Source organism: Cardiocondyla obscurior, linkage group LG29 (assembly GCF_019399895.1).
Source record: "Cardiocondyla obscurior isolate alpha-2009 linkage group LG29, Cobs3.1, whole genome shotgun sequence".
NCBI lineage: Eukaryota > Metazoa > Arthropoda > Insecta > Hymenoptera > Formicidae > Cardiocondyla > Cardiocondyla obscurior.
This window is the reverse complement of record NC_091892.1, coordinates 407778-432185: the sequence shown is the minus strand read 5'-3', so window position 1 is coordinate 432185 and position 24408 is coordinate 407778. Positions and strand designations below refer to the sequence as shown.

Sequence of the window (24408 nt, the reverse complement as noted above, 5' to 3'; positions counted from 1 at the left end):
GGTTGATACGTACATATCCCGTGATGGCGACACACGTCACTTTGGTGGCACTGCTGCCAGTAAAAGCGAAACGCAGCCATAGTTGCGATCGTTGCGACGTTGGATTGAACATACCATACCTACGGTACAGTACAAGCGTTAGTTAGCATTTTGCGTTTTCCGCATTCGGTTTTGAATGAAATCGTGAAATCACCGTGTTTGCATCGTTTGCAACGTTTCGCTGTGCGTCTCGGTAATACCTGTTTTGAAATCAAGATCAACGTCGAGATATATATATATATATATATATATACACACACACACACACATATACACGCAGTAGTGTATGAGGAAAACCGCTTCGGATTTCGGAGGACACTCGTCTGCAATCGACGGTGAGGTCGCCCAAATATTCTTCGTTGAACACTCAATTATTTGCTGCTTTTCACTTATATTAAAACTTGTTGTTAGATGATTCTTATTTATGGCGTCATTTCATCTTTGTTGTTGAATTAACGTTGGATAAAGATAGAATGACGTTGCAAGTAAAAATTATCTAATCATTCATGTAAATAGAAAGCAATTGTGTTCTCTAGAAAGATACGTTTGCAGGTAACATGGATGGTCCTGTGTTCAGCGACGAGGCTGCTCAGGAGCTGAAAACATTTATTCAACAATGTATGAACGATTCGGCTCTTCTGCAAGATCCAAAGCTGTCCTTTATCAAGGATTTAATAGAACATTACGGCGGTAAAGTACCAGATGCTAAAGCCAATAGTTCGTCGGATACCAAAGTGGAATTTGAAAGCAAACCTACAGAACCACAGGTAGAATCAGAGAACGAAGAGAGCGAGGAAAGTGACTTGGAGCTAGATATGACTGGAGTAATCGGTTTGTACAAGTTATATTTGCACTTTAATATTCTGTAAAATAAACGTGTAATAAAGCGACTAACGTGTGTTTTTGTTTCTTTTCAGAACCAGATCAAGATGCTCCTCAGAAAATGGGAAATACAACTTTGCAACCAACAGATGAGGAAGTTGCAGAGTCACAGGCAAAAAGATCCGAAGCGGTTTCAGCATTTGTAGAAAAAAATTATGAGAAAGCCATACAGCTTTATACCGAGGCTATTGTATTGAATCCTCAAGCAGCCTTGTTATATGCCAAGCGTGGGCAAGTTTTCTTACTATTGAACAAGCCAAACGCCTGCATTCGCGATTGTAATCGCGCCATAGAATTAAATCCAGACAGCGCAGCAGCTCACAAATTTAGAGGAAGGGCTCATCATTTGCTTGGAAAATTTGAGGAAGCAGCAAACGACCTGAGATTGGCCTGCAAACTGGACTTTGATGAGCAAGCAGATGAATGGCTACGCGAGACCACTCCAAATGTAAGTACTCTACTTTACTTTACTATTTTTACACGAGGGAATAGTACGTTTAACACAACTGAGTTTTATTTTGCATATGTACAGTACTCGTCGGTCGTTTTAGGAAACAAGTATTTTTGTATGAAATATCAATTTTCATAACAAAACCACTTCATTCAAATTTATCGTATTCTCTCTTTCACAAACTTACAAACATCAACTTTTAATTAAAAAAAAAAAACAAAAAAAAAAGATTTTTTGATGATTGTGTAACATGAAATTTACTTGATGTTCTTTATATGTATAACGTAAAATAACAATGACGATAATATATAACAGCAACAACAGTAATAACAAGAAATATTAACGGTACACTGAAAAGCAGATATTGGCAGCGTTTCATGCGGCGATGGTGACTAGCGAACGTGATTCTCTCTCGATCTTTTTCCTCTACGGTCGGCGTTCCGCGGCACATGCACAATGTGCTTCGTGTGAGACTCGACATCACGCTAAGATCACGTACACCACGCAGAGATCTGCTTTTCAGTGTGCATATATTAAACCGCTGGATAAATCGTTCTATATTTTTACGATTATTTCACGTAAATGACAGCCTGCTTCGTTGTTCGTAATTTAAAATATAAATTATTTATTTAAAATATCCTTAACATATTTCGTGCTTTTAAATTTGATTAAGTTAATATTTTATTAATGTTTATCTTAAAATCGCAATATTTAGTTTGGATTTTGAATATTAATATAATCCAATTATTCGGACTAGTTTATAATTGTGAAAAGTGTTTGGAACAGATAGCAAAAGACGGAAAAATTTTATATATATATATATATATATAAAGATTACGTGCGAATTTAATTCATAAGATATGAATTTTGCGAGTATTTAAAAATCTAGTATTGCAAAATTTAACAATTGAAACCTCTAAAAGAATTGAAGGATGTTTGTAAATTTAAAAAATTATATAACATTTAATATCTAAGATATATGTATATCTTAAATATTAAAATGTAATTTTCAGATGTACAGAGTGTTTAACATAAGGTATCGCTCCCAACAACTGTGGGTAGGTAATAATTATAAATTTTGCAAAATTTTTTAAATATTTCTCGTCTCAAATTCTTTTTGACTATCCGCAATTGTTGGGAGTGACACCATACGTCAAACACTCTGTACATTGGGAAAGAGCTTTTTTATAACCTTCGATGTTTAACGGTAGAGGAAACTTATATTTTGTCTAATGTCAACTAAAAGAAACCCTAAATTTTTTTTTGTGTTATTAAAAATATGTTACAATTCGTCTCACACGTTAACTGAGCAATGCGTGAGAGATGAGCACATTTTTTATGATTTAATTACACATTTTTTAATAAGAACACAAAATCAGCTTATATTCAATACAAGGTATTCCACAAAAGCCACAAGAAGAGATCATCTTATCTCTTTTTCGCACTGGAAATATTTCGACATAATTAGTTAAATTTCCCCGGTACAGAGGAATTTGGTGGACGAAATCGTTGCTCGACATTACATCGATTCTTGAGAGTCTGTTTCCTTCCGAGATAACCAGCCGGTGCCGATTTATCGCGAAAATTTAAAGATTCGGTGCAACAGTGACTTAATTAACGTTTTCAAAAAACTGAAAGAAGCTAGTTGTAATTAAAATAAAACTGATACGATATAAAATGTGCATATTTAAAATATGTAAGAAAGTCGCATTCTTACTTTTAATATTAATTTCTTAAAATTAAATTCTGTTTATAATAAATATATATATATATATATAAATAACAATTTTATTAAAAAGAACATGATAAATTAATACCAAATGTAATACCAGATTACTCAAATCTTTGAATTCTTTGATGTGAAAAGTAAAATAAGCCACTGTTGCACCGAAGCTTCGAACTTTTTGAGGAACCGGTATCTGAACACATAAATTCAAAGGGAAACTCTCCCTGTGTCCGTTTTCGGATCGGAATGGTAGCACGCGCATTGTTTTACCAGACACAAACGATAGATACACTTGCTCTTCTTCTGCAACCGAGGAAGTGTTCCGACCACTGAATTCGTGATATCACACTTTCCACGTCGTCTTCACGTTTATTTATTTATTTATTTATTTTTTCTTTTTTTTTTGTTTTTCACATTTTATCATGTTGCGAGAGACGAGGCTCTAAACTATCCGGATTGAAAAATGACATGGTGTTCCTCGACCGCTCGAATAATGCCTTGGATTTTTTACATTTCGAGACTCCCTCCTTCGCTGCTTCGTATATCCGTCAGCTTCTTTTTTCGTAATCGTATCTAACTGACTTGTTGTCTCGTCATTAGAGCACCTCGATCGCATCACGCAAGAGTAGCGCGATCTCTAGTTGCCTGTTGCAGGAAGAAAATCCTTGATACCATCTTAAATATCGGACCACGTTTATCAGCTCTTTTTTTATCAAGGCATTTCGGCAACAGGCTGATTGATTGCGAGTGTTTTTTCCTGGTCTAGCGGAGATAAACGTTGCTCTTGGCCAATCCGTATTTCACATGGTATCAAGAGCTCGACTCCGAAATGCGGATACGCACTCAACTCGGCGGGCTACTGCTTTCGTGCTCGTGTAACACCGCTTCCACCGACTTTTTGTAGCTGCCGACCAACTCGGGTAGATCGTAAGCGATGGCCACGTCGAGCCTGTTGATCGGGCAACCACGGAAGTACGTACACGTGGAGCTCAGTAGCGGGAAATCGTATAACGGATTCAATCGGAAAAAGTCACGGTAGACATCCGGATCTGGTAAATCGTAGCGCGATATGTTGGTCAAAGTGCTCAGGCCCTCGTAGATGTGATAGTCCTGTGGGTTCTCGATGATCTTGTCGCTGATTTCTCGCTTGTTTCCGAAAAACGTTTTGTGATTGTAATACGTCGTCAGATAGCAATCTACCATCTTAGCGTGATTGCGCACTCGCACCTGAAAGAAGCAAAGAAAATCATTCAGATTTCTCAAATCAAAGAGTAAATTTTTCTTAAATTCTTTATTTAATTCTTTTAATTTAATTTAATTTAATTTAATTTAATAGATTTTACATTATAAATTTGACGCGCGCAAAGGGTGAGTTTCTTTGAGGAAGAAATGATTAATTTGCAAAACTAGCTGATTAGAACTTACGGCGAATCTTCTAGCGCTCGCTATCTTGTGCTCGACCCTTTTGTTTATTGCGGAACGTAGGTCGCGAAGGAATGCGCGTTCTTGAGCGTACAACAGCCTGATGGGAGCACCAGCCTCGTAAGGTATCGACCATAACGATGTGGAGTACATTATTGGCGGCTCCGCGCTTGACATTAGCGGCGATATATTCCAGATTAGGGCACCCTGCACTCTCATGAGTTCTTCAGGCTTTACCTGATCGGCTTTGTTCAGGATAATACGAGTCTGTTTAAAAATTGTGTTGTAATTAGGACAAGTTTTTTTTTTTTTTTTTTTTTTTTTTAACATTACCAAATGCTTTTCATCTCAATATTATTTCGAGACAATAATGTTTTATTTACCTGATATTCTCTTCCCTTTAATTGGTCAAGGATCGCCTCGGTTTCGGGTCCGACGTCCAACTTGGCAGGATCGTAGACTAAAAATATTATATCCGCTCGATCGATGAACCATTGACACGCATCGTTAAAAGGAAACAAGCGTTGAACTTGTTTTCGAATCTCTAAAATACCCGGGATCTCGACAATGTTCACCTAATAGCGTATGAGATAATTAATATACGGAATTGTCTTATATTTTAATTATAGGTATATTTGTATAACATGTATTTGAGAAAATGATATTAATTGGAAATTAATTTTCCCTTTTTTTAAAATTATATTTTTTGTAAGACTGCTATCGAATTATTTTTTCAATCTTACAATTAGTTAAAAATAATTTCGAATTATTCGTCGTTTCGGATATTTTTGATATGTGCATGCATGTAATAAATGCCTATAAATGAACGATGTTCCGCTCACTCACTTTTTCAAGCAGCTTGTTGTTAAGTCGTAGGCCTCTGAGGCGATCCAACAGACCCTGCCCAAACTTCTGCAAACCCGAGAAAGTCCAGTCGGCGGCCAGCTGGGTGCCGTCGAGAACCTCCTCCTCCTCACCGTGCATTATTATGTTGAAGTACGCCGGTGATGGCTCGGCTCCTGTGTCATTTTTTCCATTTGGCGATTTGCAATGCTCTTCTAAGCACTCTCTCAAACCACCTAAACACTCTCTGTATATTCACGCTCCTAGCATGCCATCTACCACTAAGTTTTAACTACTTTATTAGCACAAAGCCAAAGAAGAAAATGGAAAAAAAAAAAGTGATTTGTAATTCATTTTTTAGTTGATTAATTACTCACCTGTCCTCAACGACATTGGTTTGTACTCGATGTCGAGCAGATAATTAATGATGGATGATTTCCCGCCGCTCCACGGTCCCATAAATAATATTAGAGGCTTGGAAAATATTTCAGGATCTAACAAAGCGATATTTGTGATTTAACACTCGTAAACTTGAGTTTAAAGATGCATTATTTATTTTGCTCCCTTTAATTAAAAACGAATGATATTGAGCAATAAAAAAAAAAAAGTATAATTAATATTAATGTAGCTCTTACCTCCAAAATGCCTGTTGCTCAAGTCTCTGTATTTGTACATAGTCTCTAGCGGTTTTATGGCGTTGTCGTAGAGTCTCTTCAAATCTCGAAGAATAACATCAGCTTGTTTTTCCACAGCTCGTTCTTTCTCTTCATTTTCTTCGTCCAGTTTTAGCAATTGATTAATGTGATCTCTGGGCCGAAGATTCTCCGGAATTTCGATTTCCTGAATCAAATCTTCTTCTGGGGTAAGCTCCTGTTCTTCCTCCCTGGCTTCTGACAATGTGGAATTGCCATCTATTATTAACATTATTTTAATATGGACCTTTACGTTACTTTTTATTATTATTATTATTATTATTATTATCATCGTATCAACATTTCTCTTACCTTCTTCCGCTGATTCGTCATCTGTGCCGTCTTCACCGGCTTCTCGCTTGCCGCGCAATTTTACATCTTTTTCCTTCGATTTGGCATCTTCTTCTGACTTTCCGTCATCTTCTTCTACGGATTTTTCTTCAGCTTCTTCCGATATCTCCTCTTCTTTCTTTTCTGATTTTGTTTCTTCCTCTACCGAGGTTTCCTGTTCTTCTTCAACGGATTTTGCCTCTGTTTGCTCTTCTTCTGATTTTGTTTCTTCCTCTACGGAATCTGTTGTTTCGGTATCTTCCGCGCTTTCCCTTTCTTTTCCTTCATCCTTGGTTTCAGCACTTTCCTCTTGCGCCTCCTCGGACTGACTTTTCTCATCCTCACCGCTTGATCCTACCGTTTGATCTTCGTTCGATTCCGCCTCAGCCTTACCGTCTCCCTCTTCCTCTTTGTCAGTTTCCTCTTCTTCAACGCTAACTTCCGCGGATGTTTGTTGAGCTTTCGCCTCTTCCTGAGATTCGATTTTTATTTCATCAGTGGCTTCTTTGGATTCTTCCTGTTCTTTCGATTTTTCGATTTCATCCCCTTCTTCTTCGGATTTCGCATCTTCGTCTATATTCACCTCTTCAGACCTTTCGTCTTTTGCTTCTTGATCGAATTTTTCTTCATCTTCTCCCTCAGCTTTCACTTCTTCGGAGAAGTCGGTTTGCTGCTCTCCATCGCCTTCCGTTGCCTCAGTGGACGCTTCCTCAATTTGTTCCGTTTCTTCTAAATAATATTAATATTTACTTTTGTTATATCTCTTAAAAATTTGCATTTTTAACAAGTTTAAAAGAATTACTATATTAATAACTATCATGTTTATAATAATAATAATAATAATAATAATAATAATAATAATAATAATAATAATAATAATAAAAGTTAAAAAGACTGTGACTGCGTTTAGCAAAACTACTACTGCGCTACTTTGACAACTGTGCTAAAATTCATGATTTTGATTGTGTGTTTTTAAAATTAGTTTCAATTAAGGCGTTGAGCAGATTCAGAATTTGTACAACATTTGCAAGGAGAGAAACTTTTTTCCTGAGCGCGGTTGTTATTATTATTAACTTTACCTTCTTGAACGCTAACTTGAGCACTTTCAGCCGTGACTTCCTCGCTTTGTTCCTCTCTTTCGGCGGACACTTGCTGTGCTTCTTCGCTAACATCGGCTTGCTCTTCGATCGCTTCCTCGCTGTCGTCAGCAACCGCCGACTGTGTGCTTTCCTCTACCGGTTCCTCCTCAGTTTCTTCTTTCGATGCGTCGTCTGTTACCTCGCCAGTCTAAATAAATTAATTTCTTTTATTCCGCACATTGTCAATCAAGGGTGTACTTACTTCCTCGCTCGTGGGTGACGCTTCTTCGTGGCTCTCCTGGTCGATCTCGATTCCGACCTCTGCACTGATCTGCTCTAAAGATCCTTCAAATAAAACATTCTAGAAATCGTTGTGTTCCAGCCGAGTACTCGCCGTCATCTAATATTACCTGTGCCGAGATCCTTCAACGCTTTCTCGATGTACGGTCGACATAGGTCCTCGGATGGTACTTGTTTTGGCTCGTCCTCACCCTGTACTCCTAAATCGTTAGTTTGACGATTAGTTGGGACCTTTCTCTTACATTTTGCACATGTGATACGATGAAAATGATTAGCAATCGTCGGCACGCGTGTTTTCGATGTATGAAAAATACTTGTTTCTTCTCTCGTTCTTATTCTTAGAATTAAAATTAGGTATAAAAGATGAGTTAAACCGTGATCCGCGCTGATAGAAATGGCTCCTAGGTGCGATATAATTGAGTTGGTCAAGTTCACCGATTAACAATAACGTCCAATTATTTGGCCAGATCGAGCGGCGACGTTGACGTTCCCTGCAGAACATTTCGCATACGTGTGCGTCGAGATATTTACATTGTTCATGTGTGCCGCCGAGTAATCTCGGCTGCCAGAGATTTTCAGCCAAGGAGAATTCTCGTAGCGCGACCGTGCCAAGAGATATCGCGCGCGTTATTAGATAACTCATTGCGCGGAGCTTCGGCGAACGGTTGAGTTTAACGCCACGCGACCACCAACTCGAAATATCTGACCCGGGTGACGCAAGAACCTGTCAAAGTCATTACGCACGTTTTGGCCGGGCCGTGCGCGTGTTCGCGTCCGATGACAGGTGTTCAGGAACACCTAGCGCGACTTGTCATCGCTCGACGCGTCGAAGACGAACATCTCTATTGCCGTATCGAGCGTGCTTCCTTAACAAATAAACGATACGATTCCTTTTCAACGACACGATTATTTTTTCAGCGAATATATTATTACATCATATCATATCATATATTATAAATTTGCCCGAAAACTAAAAAGAATGGACAATGTGTTAAAATAAAAAAAAAGAAAAGATAGATGCAATAATTTTCTTTCAAAATTGTTTTGTTTCAAACATGTGTATCGATAATTTTTTTTTTTTTTTACAAGAGAGCTATTTACTTATTAGGATCATCATTTCTTTTCAACTTGAAAGGAAAAGATATATCGATAGCAATTTGTTTGCGGCACGACGTAATTAATGGGCATTAATACGGCGCGAATTAGCAAAGACGGTGGAATTTTCACCGAGAAAATGTCGATATCATCTTTCTAGACGGTACCTGGGACGCGGCCGGCTTCTAAGTTTAGCAGCGGGTAGGCGGCTTCGAGGCGAGCACACTCGAAAATATTTATATATTAGGCGAGTAAATCGTATTTTTATCATCTTCAACGTGGAAAAATTGCAAGTTGATTCGCTTTTTGCTCTTCAAGTGTATATTAATTTTACGACGTATACACAATATATTATATATATCGTATTATTTTTTGTTGGGCAACGTGTAATAACATCGCCGATTGTTTCAACTTTTGGGGAATGTTTTTTACCTGTCAGGTAAACGTGTCTCTATCTACTTAAAGAGAAAGACCTACGATTACGCGACAGATAAAAATTTATCTGAAAGTTGAAACAACCTGCCCTTAAGATTCAATCTCTGTTTGAATTAATTTTTCGAGACTCGGTTGTTTTAAGACATTATCGAATCGCTATTGAATAGAGCGCTGTTATCTCGTCATTTCCTCAAAAGCTGGGAAAAGCTGCGTCTTTCATCGATTTGCGCGATAACACGATAATACGAAGGAATCTTGAGTTACGAGTGATAGGAGAAGACGCACGCAGGCAGCTGTCGCTTGGCAAGCGCAGCTGCGTCGGATAAAGATAGAATCCCGAGTCTTGTTCCATAGTCTACGATGATATGTATAGCTTTTTGCGGCACTAAGTAGTCGTTTGAAATTTTTGCACTCGTCGTTCGTTGTAAAACCAGATGCGAATCTAAAATTTTATGACAACACAATTTTTATATGAAATATTACCGTCTCCTCGCGAAAGTTTAATCCTAGTCGTTTAGCGAATTAGCGAATTACTTGACGCCACTCGAGAAACAAGCAATCGAGTTATGAATACTGAAAGTTGTGGTATTTATTAAATTTATTCGGTATTCGTGTCATTTGTAGCTTGATAGCAAAAGAATTTATAGTCAAGTCCGATCGCATATAACCAAAACAATTCATATCTGAAAACTCTAAGCGACGCTGGCACGGATTTATGCGGTTTCTTATGTAATTATCGTGCAGGTTGATGACAGCCAACTTCCATCGATTCCTAAAATAACAAATCCTTGAATTGACGACTTTTATTTAAACTTTGAGACGACACGTTTGGATCCACACGCGCGTCTTCAGCTATCGGCAATGTAATTTATTCACGTGTTTGGCGTTAAATATTTTTATTTTCAAATATCATTCAAATATTGAAGCGTTATTAATTAATATTAATTAATATTAATTAATATTAAGGAAGGGTGTATTTAAAATATGCACCTAACGATATTTTTACAGGACGTGATTTTATTAATAACTACTAATTTGTGAAAAGTTACGCGCTAAATCTTTTGCCAATATCTATGTGGTTATTTAAAATGTGCGATAAATATGAAAAAGTGGATGTAAAGATAACTATGTTTTCGATTGATTATCCTAATAATTGGAATTCTTCGACGAGGATTAAAATTATAACTGAAGAATCATCAGAGTGCCTGCATACAGAAACGAGAACCGAGAAAGAAAGTTATAGGGGCCGATGACGCGGGTACCGGTAATTTTACGTAACATTGACCTTCGTCAGTCAATCGTTACGTTACAATTTCATTGTTGTCAGCGTCTCGTTGATGCCGTTTCTCTCTCATATTTTCCTTTACTCGACTCCAGTCGTAATGAGAACCTGATTGGAATGTAGACAACTTGATAAAAAATGATTTGACGTTCAGGTTACAACAATCTAGCACAGTCTTTTGATATTTAAGGTGGTCGATGAAGGAATGAATAAAGAATCCAAGTTTCTATACATATATGTATACACGTCCCTACGACGTGATTGCGTACAAGTTCCGTAGAAAATCGAATCACTGAGATCGCACGAAAGAAGTCTACGTTTACGAGTCCAGGTGTCGACGTTACAATCCGATCTTGAAGGTTCATCCGCGCGCGGGGTTTTACTGACCTCGTAGGGCAACGGCTAGAAAGCTCAGGAGGAGGCTCACGACGAGCGCGGGTCTCATCCGCGCACCCGTCATCTCGTCACACTAGACACTACGCGATCGGCCGGGGCCAGGGGCCAGGGCTAAGCATATAGCTCGTCTTCTCTCACTTCCCGTCGTCGCCTTCGACTCCAACTTGCCCGCGAGGCACTGGCATTGTCACTACCGCCAAACCCTCTCTACTGCTTTTACCCCACGTACGTGGAAGCAGCAGCGTTGGTGGCGGTCGTTACTATTTTTTTTTTTTTTTTTTCTGTCCTGCTCTTTCACGGATCCACCTTCGGCCTACCTCATGGCCGCCAGTAGTTTTAAACGTCGGAAAAGCTTTTGACACATACAGGACCCTTACCTTCGCCCTCGCATTTGCACACGTTGCATCGTTAAAGTTATCCGTGATCGACGACTACGAGAGTTCTCTACTTTACTTTGCATATCTTTGCTTTGCTATACTTTCAACGATGCAGTTTACCCATTTAAACCAAAGTTCTAAATTGCTGTTACGATCTTGATTCAGTTACATACATATTCCAGGGCACACTAAAAACAGGGTATACTAAATTTCTTTTTTATTAAAAGTAAGGTTGTGTGCGCTTGGAAATTTCGAGCTATAACGTGCCTATTTAAAAATATCTCTCGGCATTCCCGGTACCCATCAGGAAGATATCTGTATCTGTACAAAGAGACGTAAATCGTTGACCGCTTGGCAATTTTGTTGTCGCAAGGTATATCGCGTAAAGCCAAATCTTTATCGCTTCTACACATGACTTGAAACATTATTACATATCGCTATTACCACTCCCGTTAAATTAGATTTAAGCAATTGTACGTGCTAATGGAACACAGCAGTAGGGTTTTTCGGTATTTCTTTAATTACGAATGGGCATGAAGGAAAGAAAATGTTTGATGCTTCATTAGTGGAGACGACTAACCGAAGCGTAGAGTACGAGCAGAGAGATGAGATATTCGCCGCGTAATACGCGCGCACAGACGCAGAGGAGCATCAGAATCGCGGGCGCCTTTATATTTAGAAGCCCGGGTCGCATCCGTATAAGGTGGCCTGTCGTGCAAAAGTCCTCTCTTTCTCCTTCTCCTTCTCCCCTCGTCTTTCTCCTTTTTTTTTCGCTGAAAACTCCAAAGTCTATATTTTTTATTTATTCAAATATATATATTAAAAAATTAATGCTCCATCACTTTTTAAAAGGTTTTCTTGTTTCCGTGAAGAGAATATATTGCGCGATATGATGCACGTGTGTCTATAGGCAAAGTGCATGTTATTTATGAACCTTGTTATTTTATCGTGCGTGCGATAAAACGAATTAAATAAATTTATTTATTGAATATTTCTGTGTGCTCTCACGAGGCGTAAAATAATTTTTTTCCTCGGTGGGTAAAATTATATTCAAGAGAAACAACGGTTCTTAATGTTGAAACACGTTGATCGCATTAAATAAATATCATAATTCTAATTTTAATATCTTTTGCTATTTGCGATCGAATCTCTGTAGTCATTTTATTATTTTTTACAATAATTGACACTATCAGAATTTGCTTTTGTGTTTAAACGATACAAACTAAATTTACACTTGTCAAAATTTAACGCAAGCACTGCGAGGCTTCGATATATTAATATCGCGCTAGTTTTTTTTTTTTTTTGTCTTTTTTTTTTTTAAGATAACCGCGAGACAGATATTGGCGTCTAACATAAGTGGACTGCTCCGCGATCTATAATAAGCTCGTTAATTGTATATGGTCACAATATGTATACATATATATTTCAGCCAGGCGAGTTTCACGTCATTATAATTTAAGATTTGGACGTGTTCCTAAAGATGCACCGTGGATCACTTTTCCGTAAAAGATCGCGAGGATATGTCTCATTTGCTTATACCTCCTATGTTTAGATCAAAACCTTGCACTCATCAAGTTCACATATGCATTCCCCTCTTGCGTTTAATTCGCTGTTGCTTTTAATCACTTGTTACTTTAATTATCTACTAGAGCTCGCTGGCTCTTTAATACGCCGCATGTCTTCATGTACAACGTTGCACTTCTGATTGACACATTTTATCAGATTTTTTTTTTTCCCCAAATGTCTGCATTTGCTATTACTAGGAAGTTGCAACTCACTTTTATACATATTCGTCACCTATTGTTTCTTTAAATTAAATTTATATGTACATTCAAACATCAATTATATTCATTATTTTTACATTATTACTCTTACGGCATCAAGTGAACCAAACGAGAAAACGTGCAATTAGCTAATTCAACTTTAAGGCTGTTCCTTAAACAGCTTTTCTTCGTGTCAAATATTTCTCGGGTTTTATTTCTACATCATCTTTCAACAAGAAAACTGAAAATATTATTAAATAATAATTTTATGTACTAGGCACGAAAGATAGAGGAGCACAAGAGGAAGAAGGAACGAAAGGCTCAAGACAAATTAGAGCGCGAAAGGCAAGAGAGATTGCGAAAAGCACGGGAGGCTGCTAAAGCTCGCGAGGAAAACACGCGGACTTCCCAAACGGATGCGGGCGATACGTCACCCAGCGCAGGAGACTTCTATCAATTCCTCAAAGATCCTGACTTACTTCAAGCATTCGAAGTGAGTCTTTAGTTGCTAACGTTGCTGATAGAAATACATTTTTAATAGTAATTATATTATTATTGTCAATTTTTTACAACGTTGCACGATTTAATCATTCTCATGGGTGAATGCGTAGGATCCAGAAGTAGCCGAAGCTTTCAAGGAGATCTCTGTGAATCCAACGAACGTTCTCAAATACCAGAACAATCCGAAGATAATGGCTCTTATCAATAAGATGGCTTCAAAATTCGGAGGCGCTGGCGGCATGCCGGGTGCAGCCGGGATGAATTTCCCGGGCGGTATGCCCGGTTTTCCCGGTGCCGGGCCAGGTCGTTTTGATTCTCCGAAGCCATCTCCTCACGATGACGTTGGTCTCGACTAATCGCGACTAATCACTTTGCAACGAACACGAAGCATAATTACATTTCGATTAGTTGACTCATTAAAGGCTGATTTATGTTAATTATTATTATTATTATTATTACTTTTTTTTGCAATTGCGTTAAATTGTACTGAAAAAGAACAAAAAAAAGTTTATTTGTTGAAAGGAATTGATAATTTAAGAAATTCTTTAAGCATGATAAGGATAATTTCCACAGTCATCAGTCTTGTATTTAATTTTTGTTGCTGTTTTTTTGCCGGGTAATCTTTAACATCAGATTACTTATTTATTAAAATTAAATTTTTTTTTTACATTACTCTTTTAATTAAATATTAAGTTGAAATCATGTTTGAAGTGAAAAATTTGAGAGAATAAAATGGGCGCCTTTAATGAGTTAAAAATGTGCTGTATCCCTCGCTCCATGTACATGTACATGTGTGTATATACATATACACATGATGTAAAGCTAGATAAGCATATATACAGACACAAACAGCATGCGTCAAGCGATGTGTCTATATCTTTGAAAGAACTTTTCCTGTGAATCAATATAGTTTGTTATATATTACAGAGCGCTCTTTGTTTTTTAAAAAAATGATTTTATTGAGTATACGTTGTATTTCTTTACCTGATGTCCCTCACTGAAGCAATCTGTTATCAATGGTGTTTTACAGACTAAGTTTCCAACAACTGAGTCAGAGATATGTTTTCAAACTAGAGCTATAAGCAGTTGAGTAAGTTCAATATGTTCGATAAGTTTCGATTCGCAACATTGGTACAACAAATGAAAAAGTTTCTTTTTATTCTATTGTGTCTATCTATGTAAGCGTAATCAAAATGTTCTCATTTACAATTATCTTGCTTAATTCTTGTATGTCAGTGACGTTAATAACATCATGACGTTGACATGAAATTTATCCTTAAAACTTGATACTTTTACATTGTTTGTGACTTAAAGAAAAAAAAAGAAATAATTAAATCTATACTGATTTACTATTTTTTAAAAAAGTTATAAATTATTGGTACCAAAGCACAGCAAAAGCTCGATACAAACGTAACCTCAATAAAGCATCATGCGGCTCGAAAGAAATAAAAAGACACGAGTTTAAAACTAAAAATTGTTAAAAAAAAACATAAAAAACTTTTCAATTACTTTAGATCCAAGAGCTGTAAATCGACAACCGTATAAACAGAAAGAACGATCTTTCTAAACTCTCTCGATGTATTTGAGGCGACGAAAGCGCCAAGAAGGTGTGGTAAACGGAATTTTTCGAAACTACCAAAATCGATGGTGACATATATATGTCAGAATCAATTTTGGTAGTTCCGAAATTCACCGTCTACCAAATACTCCCGGCGCTACTGTCGCAGCAAATACATCGATCTTTCTAACCTCTCTCGATGTATTTCAAAATTAAAATAATTATTTAAATAAAACGTGAGCACTCTACTAGCTTTAATAAAATCGAATTAGAGTCAAAAAATTAACTTAGAACATTCAAAATCATTAACTTTAAAAGATATTTATTTTAATTTATAAAACATACATGTCACTTTTTATAAGTTAAATTATTAATATTTTCCGTTGACTTACAAGCTTCAGACTTTGTGAGGCAAAAGTAGAATAAAAAAAACTGTAATGGAATGCCAACGGGACCCTCGAGAAAGCAGCAGAACTCCCCTTCACCAGGTATAAAATCACAGTAAAATTTTGCGACCCTTCAAGTACTTCAATCACAAGATAACTGAAACAAATATTTTAAAATTGAAAAACTTATTGATATGAAACGTGGGCACTCTACTACACTAAATAAAACCGAATTTATGTCAGAAATTAAACTTAAAAGCCTGAAAATAATTTATTTAAGTTTAACTTTACTTTTAACCTAAAACACATACCTGTCACTTTTTATAAGTCTTATATAAATTATTTCCCGATGATGTACAGGCTTGGCACTTTTTGGGCAGCAAGAGGAAGGTTTATATTTGATAAAAAATCCAACTGGACACTCCAGGAATAAGCAGAACTCATTTCACAAGCTGTACAAGTGCAGTAAAACTTCTGTGACCCTCGCAGCACTCCAATCACCAAGAATCTAAAATATAAATTTATTTACAGTTAAGACAATTATTAAAATGTAATTAAAACACTCTACTACACTAAATAAAGCCGTATATAAGTCAGAAATTAAACTTAAGAGCCTGAAAATAATTTATTTTAGTGTAACTTTACTTTTAACCTAAAACACATACCTGTCACTTTTTATAAGTCTTATAAAAAATAGTTCCCGATGATGTACAGGCTTGGCACGTTTTGTGGAGCAAAAAGAGGCTTCAAATTATACTAAAAATCCAACGGGACCGTCTAGAAATCAGCAGAACTTTTTTGTCAAGCTGTAGAAGTACAGTGAAATTTCTGCGACCCTCGCAGCACTCAAATCACCAGACAACTGAAATATAAATTTATTTACAGTTAGAAAAAATATTAAATTGTAATTAGAACACTCTACTACATTTAACAAAACCGAAATTAAATCAGAAATTTAACTTGAAAGCCTGAAAATAATTTATTTAACAATATTTCAATTTTTAACCTACAACACATACTTGTCACTTATTATAAGTCTTATAAAAAATAGTTCCCGATGATGTACAGGCTTGGCACGTTTTGTGGAGCAAGAAGAGGCTTCAAATTATATTAAAAATCCAACGGGACCGTCCAGAAATCAGCAGAACTTTTTTGTCAAGCTGTAGAAGCACAGTGAAACTTCTGCGACCCTCGCAGCACTCAAATCACCAGATAACTAAAATATAAATTTATTTACAGTTAGAAATAATATTAAATTGTAATTAAAACACTCTACTACATTAAAAAAAACAGAATTAAAGTTAAAAATTGAACTTGAATGCCTGAAAATACTTTATTTAAGAGTCACTCTACTTTTAACCTATAACCTGTACCTGTCACTTTTCAAACCCTTAATAAAAATAGTTCACGTCGTTGTACAGGCTTGGCACTTTTTGGGCAGCAAAAAAAAAGCTTCAAAATTGATAAAAAATCCAACGGGACTGCCGCAAAAGCAGCAGAACTTTCGTGACAATGTGTAGAAGCACAGAAAAACTTTTCTGACCCTCACAACTCTCCAATCACCAGAAAACTGAAATATAAATTTATTTACAGTTAAGAAAGTTAGTGTTATCACTGAAATAGAAACAGGGGCCATGAAATAGAAAAGAAGACCAAAAGGATAAATTAAATTTAATGCATTTGGAACATTAATTAATTCACATTAACTGTTTGCAGTTTATGTAAGTATTTATTATATAGTATTTGTTGATTTATATTTATTTTTGTGAATTCTAAATTTGAAGATGTTTTAGGTTCTGTTAAAACAGTCATCAATTAAAAAATTAAGAACATATATTAAATAACCAACAGTGGAATAAGCATCATGGAGTCAAATATACATCAAAATCAGAACAAAAGTAGTGTAAGGTCTTTTACGTTGCCTTTATGAATAATCACTCGAGCGGTTTCTTTGACACTCACTTCTTATTTTATTACGTTGTAAAGTATATACAATAAAGTTACAGAAATCTCGCGGTCGTTATCTATCTCTATATATATTTCGCGTCGGCTATCTTTCGTTCCGTACGAGACCCGTATCTTCTCTCGACTGACTCCAGTCGCTCCTTTTCGAATTCACCTGCTCCCGACCTGTATTTTTTCCCCGTTGATCTAGCTCGGCGCGCTATTTTCACGAGCCGACCTCGTGCCAGCGTAGTGTTCGCGCGGATCGACCGCTTGTCGATCCCAACGGCCTTCCAGTAGCAATGAAGAAAAACCCTGTATTAGAAAAACACTAAATTCACAAACTGAATTCAACTTTAATTATTTAAAAAATAATTTAGACAAATTAAAATTGCCAAATGAAATGTGGTGTCACACAAAAGGAAACGACTTATTTTTTGGAGTTCAAAAAATAGAAGATGATGCTACTATAAAAAAAAGTGTAGCAGTTCTAAATAATATGAGTGTCAAAGTATTTATAAATAACAAAATAATTCCTTTTTCAAAATTTATTAAAATTACTACGTTCGATGAATTCAACGCTTTTTTGCATTTTATTTACAACTTTTCTTGTAAAATGTAATAAATTTTAAAAATTAATTGTACATAAAAATTTTATAACAATCTAATTTTAAAATTAATTTACTATATTCTCAACAAAGATCTAACCGGTTGTTCTATTTTATATGTCAAGCAGTCAAAATAATACTGACAAGGATGAGATCAAAGCGTTACAAACAACGCGCGCCACACAAACGCTATAGTACTGAATTTTCCCATAAGAAGCGCTAATGTTCCTTTTGGCCAATTTTCGCATTAGTTCGGCCAAAAGTCGTCCCACCTTTCATATACAGAGCTTAGTTTCCTTATACTACTCCGTGCTCCTGACGTATTACGTTCGGATTCCATGCAGTCCATTCTTTTAGTTAATTCTTACATGGAGTCTAATAACATGAGGGTAGTGTCGTTTCGCGGCAGTGATGGGAATTTTAGCTCCGAGCAACATCGATGTTAAGCTGCGTTCGGAAACGTGAGATTTCGTGAGTTTCAGTGGATAGGTAGTGGGGAAACCGTGTGCCTTCGAGTGTTGAGTGTCGCCGAACGCTTCTCACAGATACTTGGTGTGTTTTCAAAAATGGAGGAGCATCGACGAAATGTCATTGTTGCAATTGCTACAATAAATGGACATAATTTATTGAAAACCATTACTGAAAGACTCAAGTGTGAAAAGAGTAGTGATGAAGAATGTGATCAATGGAATTACGAGGCAAATAAATTTGCAGAACGGGTTTGCGTTCGTGGAAATTTAAAGCGTGTTGCTAGGGGACAGCTTGTTGTTTAAAGAGAATTTTGTTAGTCTGACCCGTGACGTTGACGGGCGTTGTTGTTACGTAAAGGTTACAATTAAATCAGTTCTTTTCTAAGTCTGTGTTATTTCTTTCACGGCGGGAGTGACGCGGAGTGAGTGTGAGAGAAAGTGAGAGCGCTGCAGCGGAGTGAACTAGTGTGAGCGAGGCCGTCGCCTGAGTCGCCGTGCGTAACAATATCAACGATTTTATATGTGACGGCTTAGAAGAAAATGCCAACAACAATAATGAGGAAAATATTTTCTTTGATCGATTACTTAACGATAGAAGAGGACTGATTCGCCGTGAATATCTTATAAATCTAGTACAATAATATAATACATTGTATATTACAGAGAGTAAAATGTTAATTAGTTTACTTACTAAATAAAATAAAGCAAAATGTAAAATAAAACATGGTTTCTTTTATTTTGTACATAAATAAAAATTGACGAATGGATACAATGTAACTGATTCAATTTTACATAATACACTTATCTTTGGTACACGTACAAAACACATATTAATCGAGAGTGACTTAAAATCTAATCATAAAAAAAATCACATATTTTTTGACTATTAAATATATTAGTAACATATATTTATTATGCATATATTAACATATATTTATGTAACGCACAAATCATTTAACAAACATATCTTTTAACTAAAATATTTTTGAACATAAGAACAAAGTAAAATAAAAAGATATTACTACTTTTGTTTCAACGAAGAAAACTGATTATTATATAAGCATACGTATTGTTACGTCCGATATTGTTTTCGTTCGCGGTCTAAGAATGTGTGATGAGAAGGGAGAAAGAAAAAAAAAGATAGTATGTGTGTAGAAATTAATTTCGCTATTTTATTTTAGACTTTCATCAGCCAATCCCATTTTTTGTTAATCTGTTGGCTACTTCTCTGTACAATTGTTCCTACAGGCGTCCCCGTTTTAGGTGTTTGTGGAATAGGTAGAACGGGCGCAAGGTTGACGATTTTAACGCGCGGTTTAAAATCCTCTACTTTTATTATTCGCGGCAACGATGATGCGGAGGGTCGCGGCGGAAGCGCTTTTGGCGGTTGCGCGGTAGGGGGTCGCGGAGGAGGGACCGCTGGCGGTGTGAAAATCGTGTCCCGCGGTGGCGTCTTATATCCCACGGGAGCCGGTGTGGGTCCTATCGGGAAGACAGCCGGATTAAATATTCCCGGCGTCTTAAAGTTGCGAATCAGTTGCCGCGCCTTTTCTCGTCGCCCAGCGCGGCAAGATCTCCGGCCTCTGTGTCTCCTTTTGTTCGTCTATAATAAAGTGTAGAGATGAAATGAAGCTTTTACTTTGAGGTTTTCGTTAATTATTTAATACGTCATTAATTTGTTTTCTAATTTTTATCCGTGTCTCGAGAGGTAGTTCGTATACCCATTCCCAAGAATTTCCCCTTGTATTGTGGCTTACAGTTCGTTTAAAGAGAGGCGGAGCAGGGGTTGTAAGCCGGTAAGGAGTCCATCGGGCGTAGTGATTTGCGACAAATTCGTTATTCATCTACAAAAAATTGGAGATAGGTTAAATTCAGTTGCTACGCTATTCTTAAGTGGCTCAGCGCGCAACCAAGGATCGACGGGTTCGATTAGAAGCGATAGTAATTGTTCGGAATAGCGTGGTGAATTTCGGAGTCGAGGAAGCGAGGCGGCGATCGCTACTCGGGGCAGCGCGCCGTGGCTCAGGGTGAGGGAGGTGAGGCGGCGATCGCTACTCGGAGCAGCGCGCCGTGGCTCGGAGTGAAGGAGGTGAGGCGGCGATCGCTACTCGGAGCAGCGCGCCGTGGCTCGGAGTGAAGGAGGCGAGGCGGCGATCGCTACTCGGGGCAGCGCGCCGTGGCTCTGGAGGAAGGGATAGTGAGGCGCGATCGCTTTGGAGAAGCGCGCTTTAAGCCCTTAAGGTTTTAAATTCAAGCGACGTGAGAGTTTGTACTTTTAACTGCTTTTAATTTCTTCGCTCGTACAGTCTTGCGCTTCCTGGTGGTCTTCGTCGTCGGAGATCGTTGAGACGATAATGCGATCACAGGTCCGAAAATTCGCGACTTTTATATGAGTAGATGTTAGGCTCCGAGGGCGAGGGGAGCAAGGATTCTCCCTTTGCCCCGCGAAATTCCTTTGTGAAGGATTTCGATTTTTCGATAATTTGAACATTTAATTTTGCAACTTCGATAAGGTCTTTATCCCTTTTATATGGTCGTGATTTCGCTGGCGTGGGTCGCTCGCGCCTAACTATTTTGTTTAACCGTTAAATGAGAGTCTTGTTTTTTCATACCTAGTTTTACTTCCGCATTGCACGCATATCTAATTTTAATTTTCTCATTTAATCGTTAAATCTTCGTTGTTTTCGGGTTTTGAGTTTTCGTAATCGCTTCTTTAGGATGTCTGGATATAATGCTTTTTCGGTTTATTAGTATTTGTTTTATTAAAAAGGCGTACAGCCTATTTTTCTTTTCTCTCGTTTGTTTTATTGTTAAATTGAATTATTTAGTAGATGTTTTAAGTTTTTCTTTAAATCCTTTCACGTTTGGCTTCGCTGTATGGCGCCCAATTTATCGCTGCTCTTTTAATTGCAAAATTATAACTAGGCAGTGTCTTAAGTACGTGATGTTCACGTGTACGCGGGCGTGATCGAGAGCATGAGCACGGGCGTGAGCACCGGGTGATGTGTCGGGCGGCCGATCGGTATAATAATCGATACATCACGATGTATCGACCGCGCGACAATCACCGGTGTTAGGTAACGATAATGGTACGCCGATACATCAAAGTAATTAATTTAGACGAAAGAAAAGAAAAATATTGAAAGGAAAAGAAGCCAAAAAAAAAAAGAAATATATATATTGTGGAGGCTTCCGGACGTAACATCCCCCTTCTTAAGTATGAACGTAGTGAGCTGGCGAGCTTGATGAGCCCATTCGTTTTATAGGTTCTGGAGTACGTTCGGAAGCGTCCGGTATATATATGTGTTTGGCTCGGGATTTGTTTCGAGGTTGCATTACATTTAGAATATTTTCTTAATACTTAACGTTTAGTAGGAAGTTTTCTTTCCTTTTATATCGCTTTAAATGACTGGAATGCTCTTTCCTCCTCAAAGAAAAGGAAGAATAAAGAAAAAGATAATGATAATAAGATAAAAAAAAAGGAATAGAAAAGAGTGAGGTCTCTACTTTAGAGCGTTACAGTCATTTTAAATCCTTAATTCTAGAGAAAAATAATTCGAATATTTATTAGTTTTAATTAAACGTATGTAATAAAAGAAAATTTTATTGCTGGCAATTTGCTATTTTCCTGCGGCTTGACCATAAAAGGTTTTTGCCTAAAATAAAAAAAAAATAAAAAAAAAGAGGAAAATAATAGGAAAGAGAAGTAAGAGAAAGGAAAACGATTCTTATTAGAACTATGAATAAGCGCATTTCTTTAATCGATTTGAGTGTACTACTCGTGTCGTATTTCTTATTTTTATTCGTATGTTTCCTCGGTCTAAGATTTCAGTAATTAGATACGGTCCGAAATATTCTTTATCGAGTTTGCCGATTTTACTGTTATTTAACAAAAGTACATAGTTTCCTACTTCGAAATTTTCCGGGTGTGCGCGTTTATCGTAATATTCCTTGGATCGCAATTTATTTTTATTTAGTCGGTTTCGGGCGGTGTCTTGAAGTTGGCGGATGTCGCTGATGAGATTCGTCAAGTAGACCGGATAGGTTTCAGACTCGACGAGAGAACAGTGGGCGGAGGGGAGGCGTGCTGTTACTCCGAAGACTAGTTCATGGGGGGTGTACCCCGTTCTTTCGTGTACTGCGGTATTGTATGAAAAATTGGCGCGTTCTATTAATCCATCCCAGTCGTTTTCAGCTTCTAAGAAGCATTTGAGATATTCGGTGAGAACAATGTGTGATCTTTCCAGTGATCCATTAGATTGAGGATGGTGAGCGGTCGTTCTGAGGTGTCGTATTCGAAAGCTTTTGGCAATGTATTTAAATAGATTGCTCATAAAATTAGTCCCTTGATCGGTTAATATGCTTCTGGGGCATCCGAATCGACAAATAAAATTGTTTATAAACGAAGCAGCAGTGGTTTCAGCTGTAAGATCTCCGATAGGAACGTATATTGAATATTTCGTGAGGAGATCTTGAATTGTTAAAACGTACGCATTTCCTCGAGAAGTTCTTCTGAAGGGTCCCAAGATGTCGAGAGCTATTTTGTCGAAGGCGCGGCCTGGAGTGTCCGTGAGTATCATGGGTTGTCGGACTTTATTTCTTACTAATTTTTGTTCCTGGCAAGGACGGCATTGTTTAATATGCTGCTGGATGTCGAGCTTTATATTTTTCCAGAAATAGTATCGTTTAATACGATGATACGTTTTATTTATCCCTTTGTGTCCACCGGCGGTAGATCCGTGATATTCTTGAATTATTTTTTGACGTTCCTCAGGAGGGGGTATCATCGTGGTGCCTGTGCAGATTGTTATAGTTATTGGGTGAAGCGTTGTAAGATCCTTTAATAATTCCATGATTTCGGTCCAGGGAATAGTGGAAGTGCTTTTGGCCTTTCGAATACTGAATGAGTAAATTTCTAGCTCAATTATAACATCCAAAAGAGATCGAAAACATTCTTGAAGAATATTTTCGTCTTGCGGAGTATTTCTTCGTTCTCTTAATGGTAGTGCGATTATGTAGCGTGCAGATTGGTTTGATTGCAGTACTCGCGCTCTTCCTAATGCGATCGAATCGATGTTCGAAAATTGTTCGTTTACGTGGAGCTCGTGGGCTGCGTCGTCTAACGGAGATCCGTCAGCGGCGATAAAAATGACGACGTGATCATTTCTTCCAGTCAGAGGTACTCCGACTTCCTTTAATAGTACAGAATTAGTGGAAGGGAAAATATTTTGGACGGGAGGGGAGTGAGGAGGGGTATCTTCGGATACCTCAGATTTTCCCGAGTGCGTCACGGATGGTTTCGCTTTTTGGTCACCCCTTGGGAGGGGATTTTTCCTCGGTAAATCTTCATCATCGGTATCTTGATCTTCTTTAACTATTTTCCATTGCTGGTTGTGATCTAGGCGAAATTTTTTTTGTATTGGGTAGAGAGAAAGGTAGGAAATGTCTTGGATAGGATTTCGAGATAGAGCGTCGGCATTTTTATTTGTTGAGCCGCTTTTATATATAATTTTGTATTCGTATTCTTCTAATTTGAGGCGCCACCTCATTAGTCGCGATGTCGGATCCTTGACGCGATGAAGCCATGTAAGTGGTTGATGGTCTGTGACAAGGAGGAATTTCCTTCCGTAGAGGTATGGTCGGAAATGATTTATACTATACGTGATAGCTAATAATTCTTTTTCGATCGTTGAATAATTTTTCTCGGCAGGGTTCAGGACTCTAGAAGTGTATGCTATAGGAAGGTCCTGCCCCAAAATTCCTTGGCTAAGTACGCTTCCTATCGCGTAATTTGAGGCGTCTGTAGTTAGGATAAATTCTTTTTCATAA

General features: G+C 37.5%; 2 protein-coding genes and 1 long non-coding RNA gene across 9 annotated transcripts; 1 reads left to right on the top strand and 2 right to left on the bottom strand.

Annotated features, from left to right (window-relative positions):
* The first annotated feature begins 20 nt into the window (after positions 1–20).
* LOC139112553 (putative protein FAM10A4) lies at positions 21–14579 on the top strand. Of its 2 annotated transcripts, none has more exons than XM_070673636.1 (5): positions 21–124; positions 592–870; positions 957–1369; positions 13390–13605; positions 13724–14579. In XM_070673636.1, the coding sequence occupies exons 2-5, from the start codon at positions 597–599 to the stop codon at positions 13967–13969; spliced, it is 1149 nt and encodes a 382-aa protein (XP_070529737.1). In that variant the 5' UTR covers positions 21–124; positions 592–596; the 3' UTR covers positions 13970–14579. The 2 variants fall into 2 exon arrangements, with proteins under 2 accessions (XP_070529737.1, XP_070529736.1); XM_070673635.1 differs by having other exon boundaries at positions 76–374.
* Positions 1414–11361, bottom strand: LOC139112550 (uncharacterized). Of its 6 annotated transcripts, none has more exons than XM_070673625.1 (11): positions 10964–11361; positions 7875–7964; positions 7727–7809; positions 7465–7672; positions 6368–7114; positions 5999–6274; positions 5741–5857; positions 5367–5599; positions 4904–5095; positions 4524–4787; positions 1414–4325 (listed from the first exon to the last, which is right to left on the bottom strand). In XM_070673625.1, exons 1-11 carry the CDS (start codon positions 11034–11036, stop codon positions 3942–3944), a joined length of 2667 nt encoding a protein of 888 aa, XP_070529726.1. In that variant the 5' UTR covers positions 11037–11361; the 3' UTR covers positions 1414–3941. The 6 variants fall into 6 exon arrangements, with proteins under 6 accessions (XP_070529726.1, XP_070529730.1, XP_070529729.1 ...); XM_070673629.1 differs by having other exon boundaries at positions 5367–5539; XM_070673628.1 differs by having other exon boundaries at positions 5999–6253.
* Positions 14580–15844: 1265 nt separating the features above from the next.
* LOC139112508 (uncharacterized) lies at positions 15845–17016 on the bottom strand. Its single transcript, XR_011547394.1, has 3 exons — positions 16577–17016; positions 16223–16419; positions 15845–16065 (listed from the first exon to the last, which is right to left on the bottom strand). It is a non-coding gene; the product is annotated as an uncharacterized lncRNA (long non-coding RNA).
* Between the last annotated feature and the right edge of the window lie 7392 nt (positions 17017–24408).

Coding starts and splice junctions, on each gene's coding strand:
- LOC139112553 (XM_070673635.1), top strand. CDS start 326: ATGAGGAAAACCGCTTCGGATTTCGGAGGACACTCGTCTGCAATCGAC. Junction 1,370..13,389: donor TACGCGAGACCACTCCAAAT/GTAAGTACTCTA, acceptor TTTATGTACTAG/GCACGAAAGATAGAGGAGCA. Junction 13,606..13,723: donor ACTTACTTCAAGCATTCGAA/GTGAGTCTTTAG, acceptor GTGAATGCGTAG/GATCCAGAAGTAGCCGAAGC.
- LOC139112550 (XM_070673625.1), bottom strand. CDS start 11,036: ATGACGGGTGCGCGGATGAGACCCGCGCTCGTCGTGAGCCTCCTCCTG. Junction 7,810..7,874: donor GTTGAAGGATCTCGGCACAG/GTAATATTAGAT, acceptor TTTTATTTGAAG/GATCTTTAGAGCAGATCAGT. Junction 7,673..7,726: donor CGTCACCCACGAGCGAGGAA/GTAAGTACACCC, acceptor TAATTTATTTAG/ACTGGCGAGGTAACAGACGA.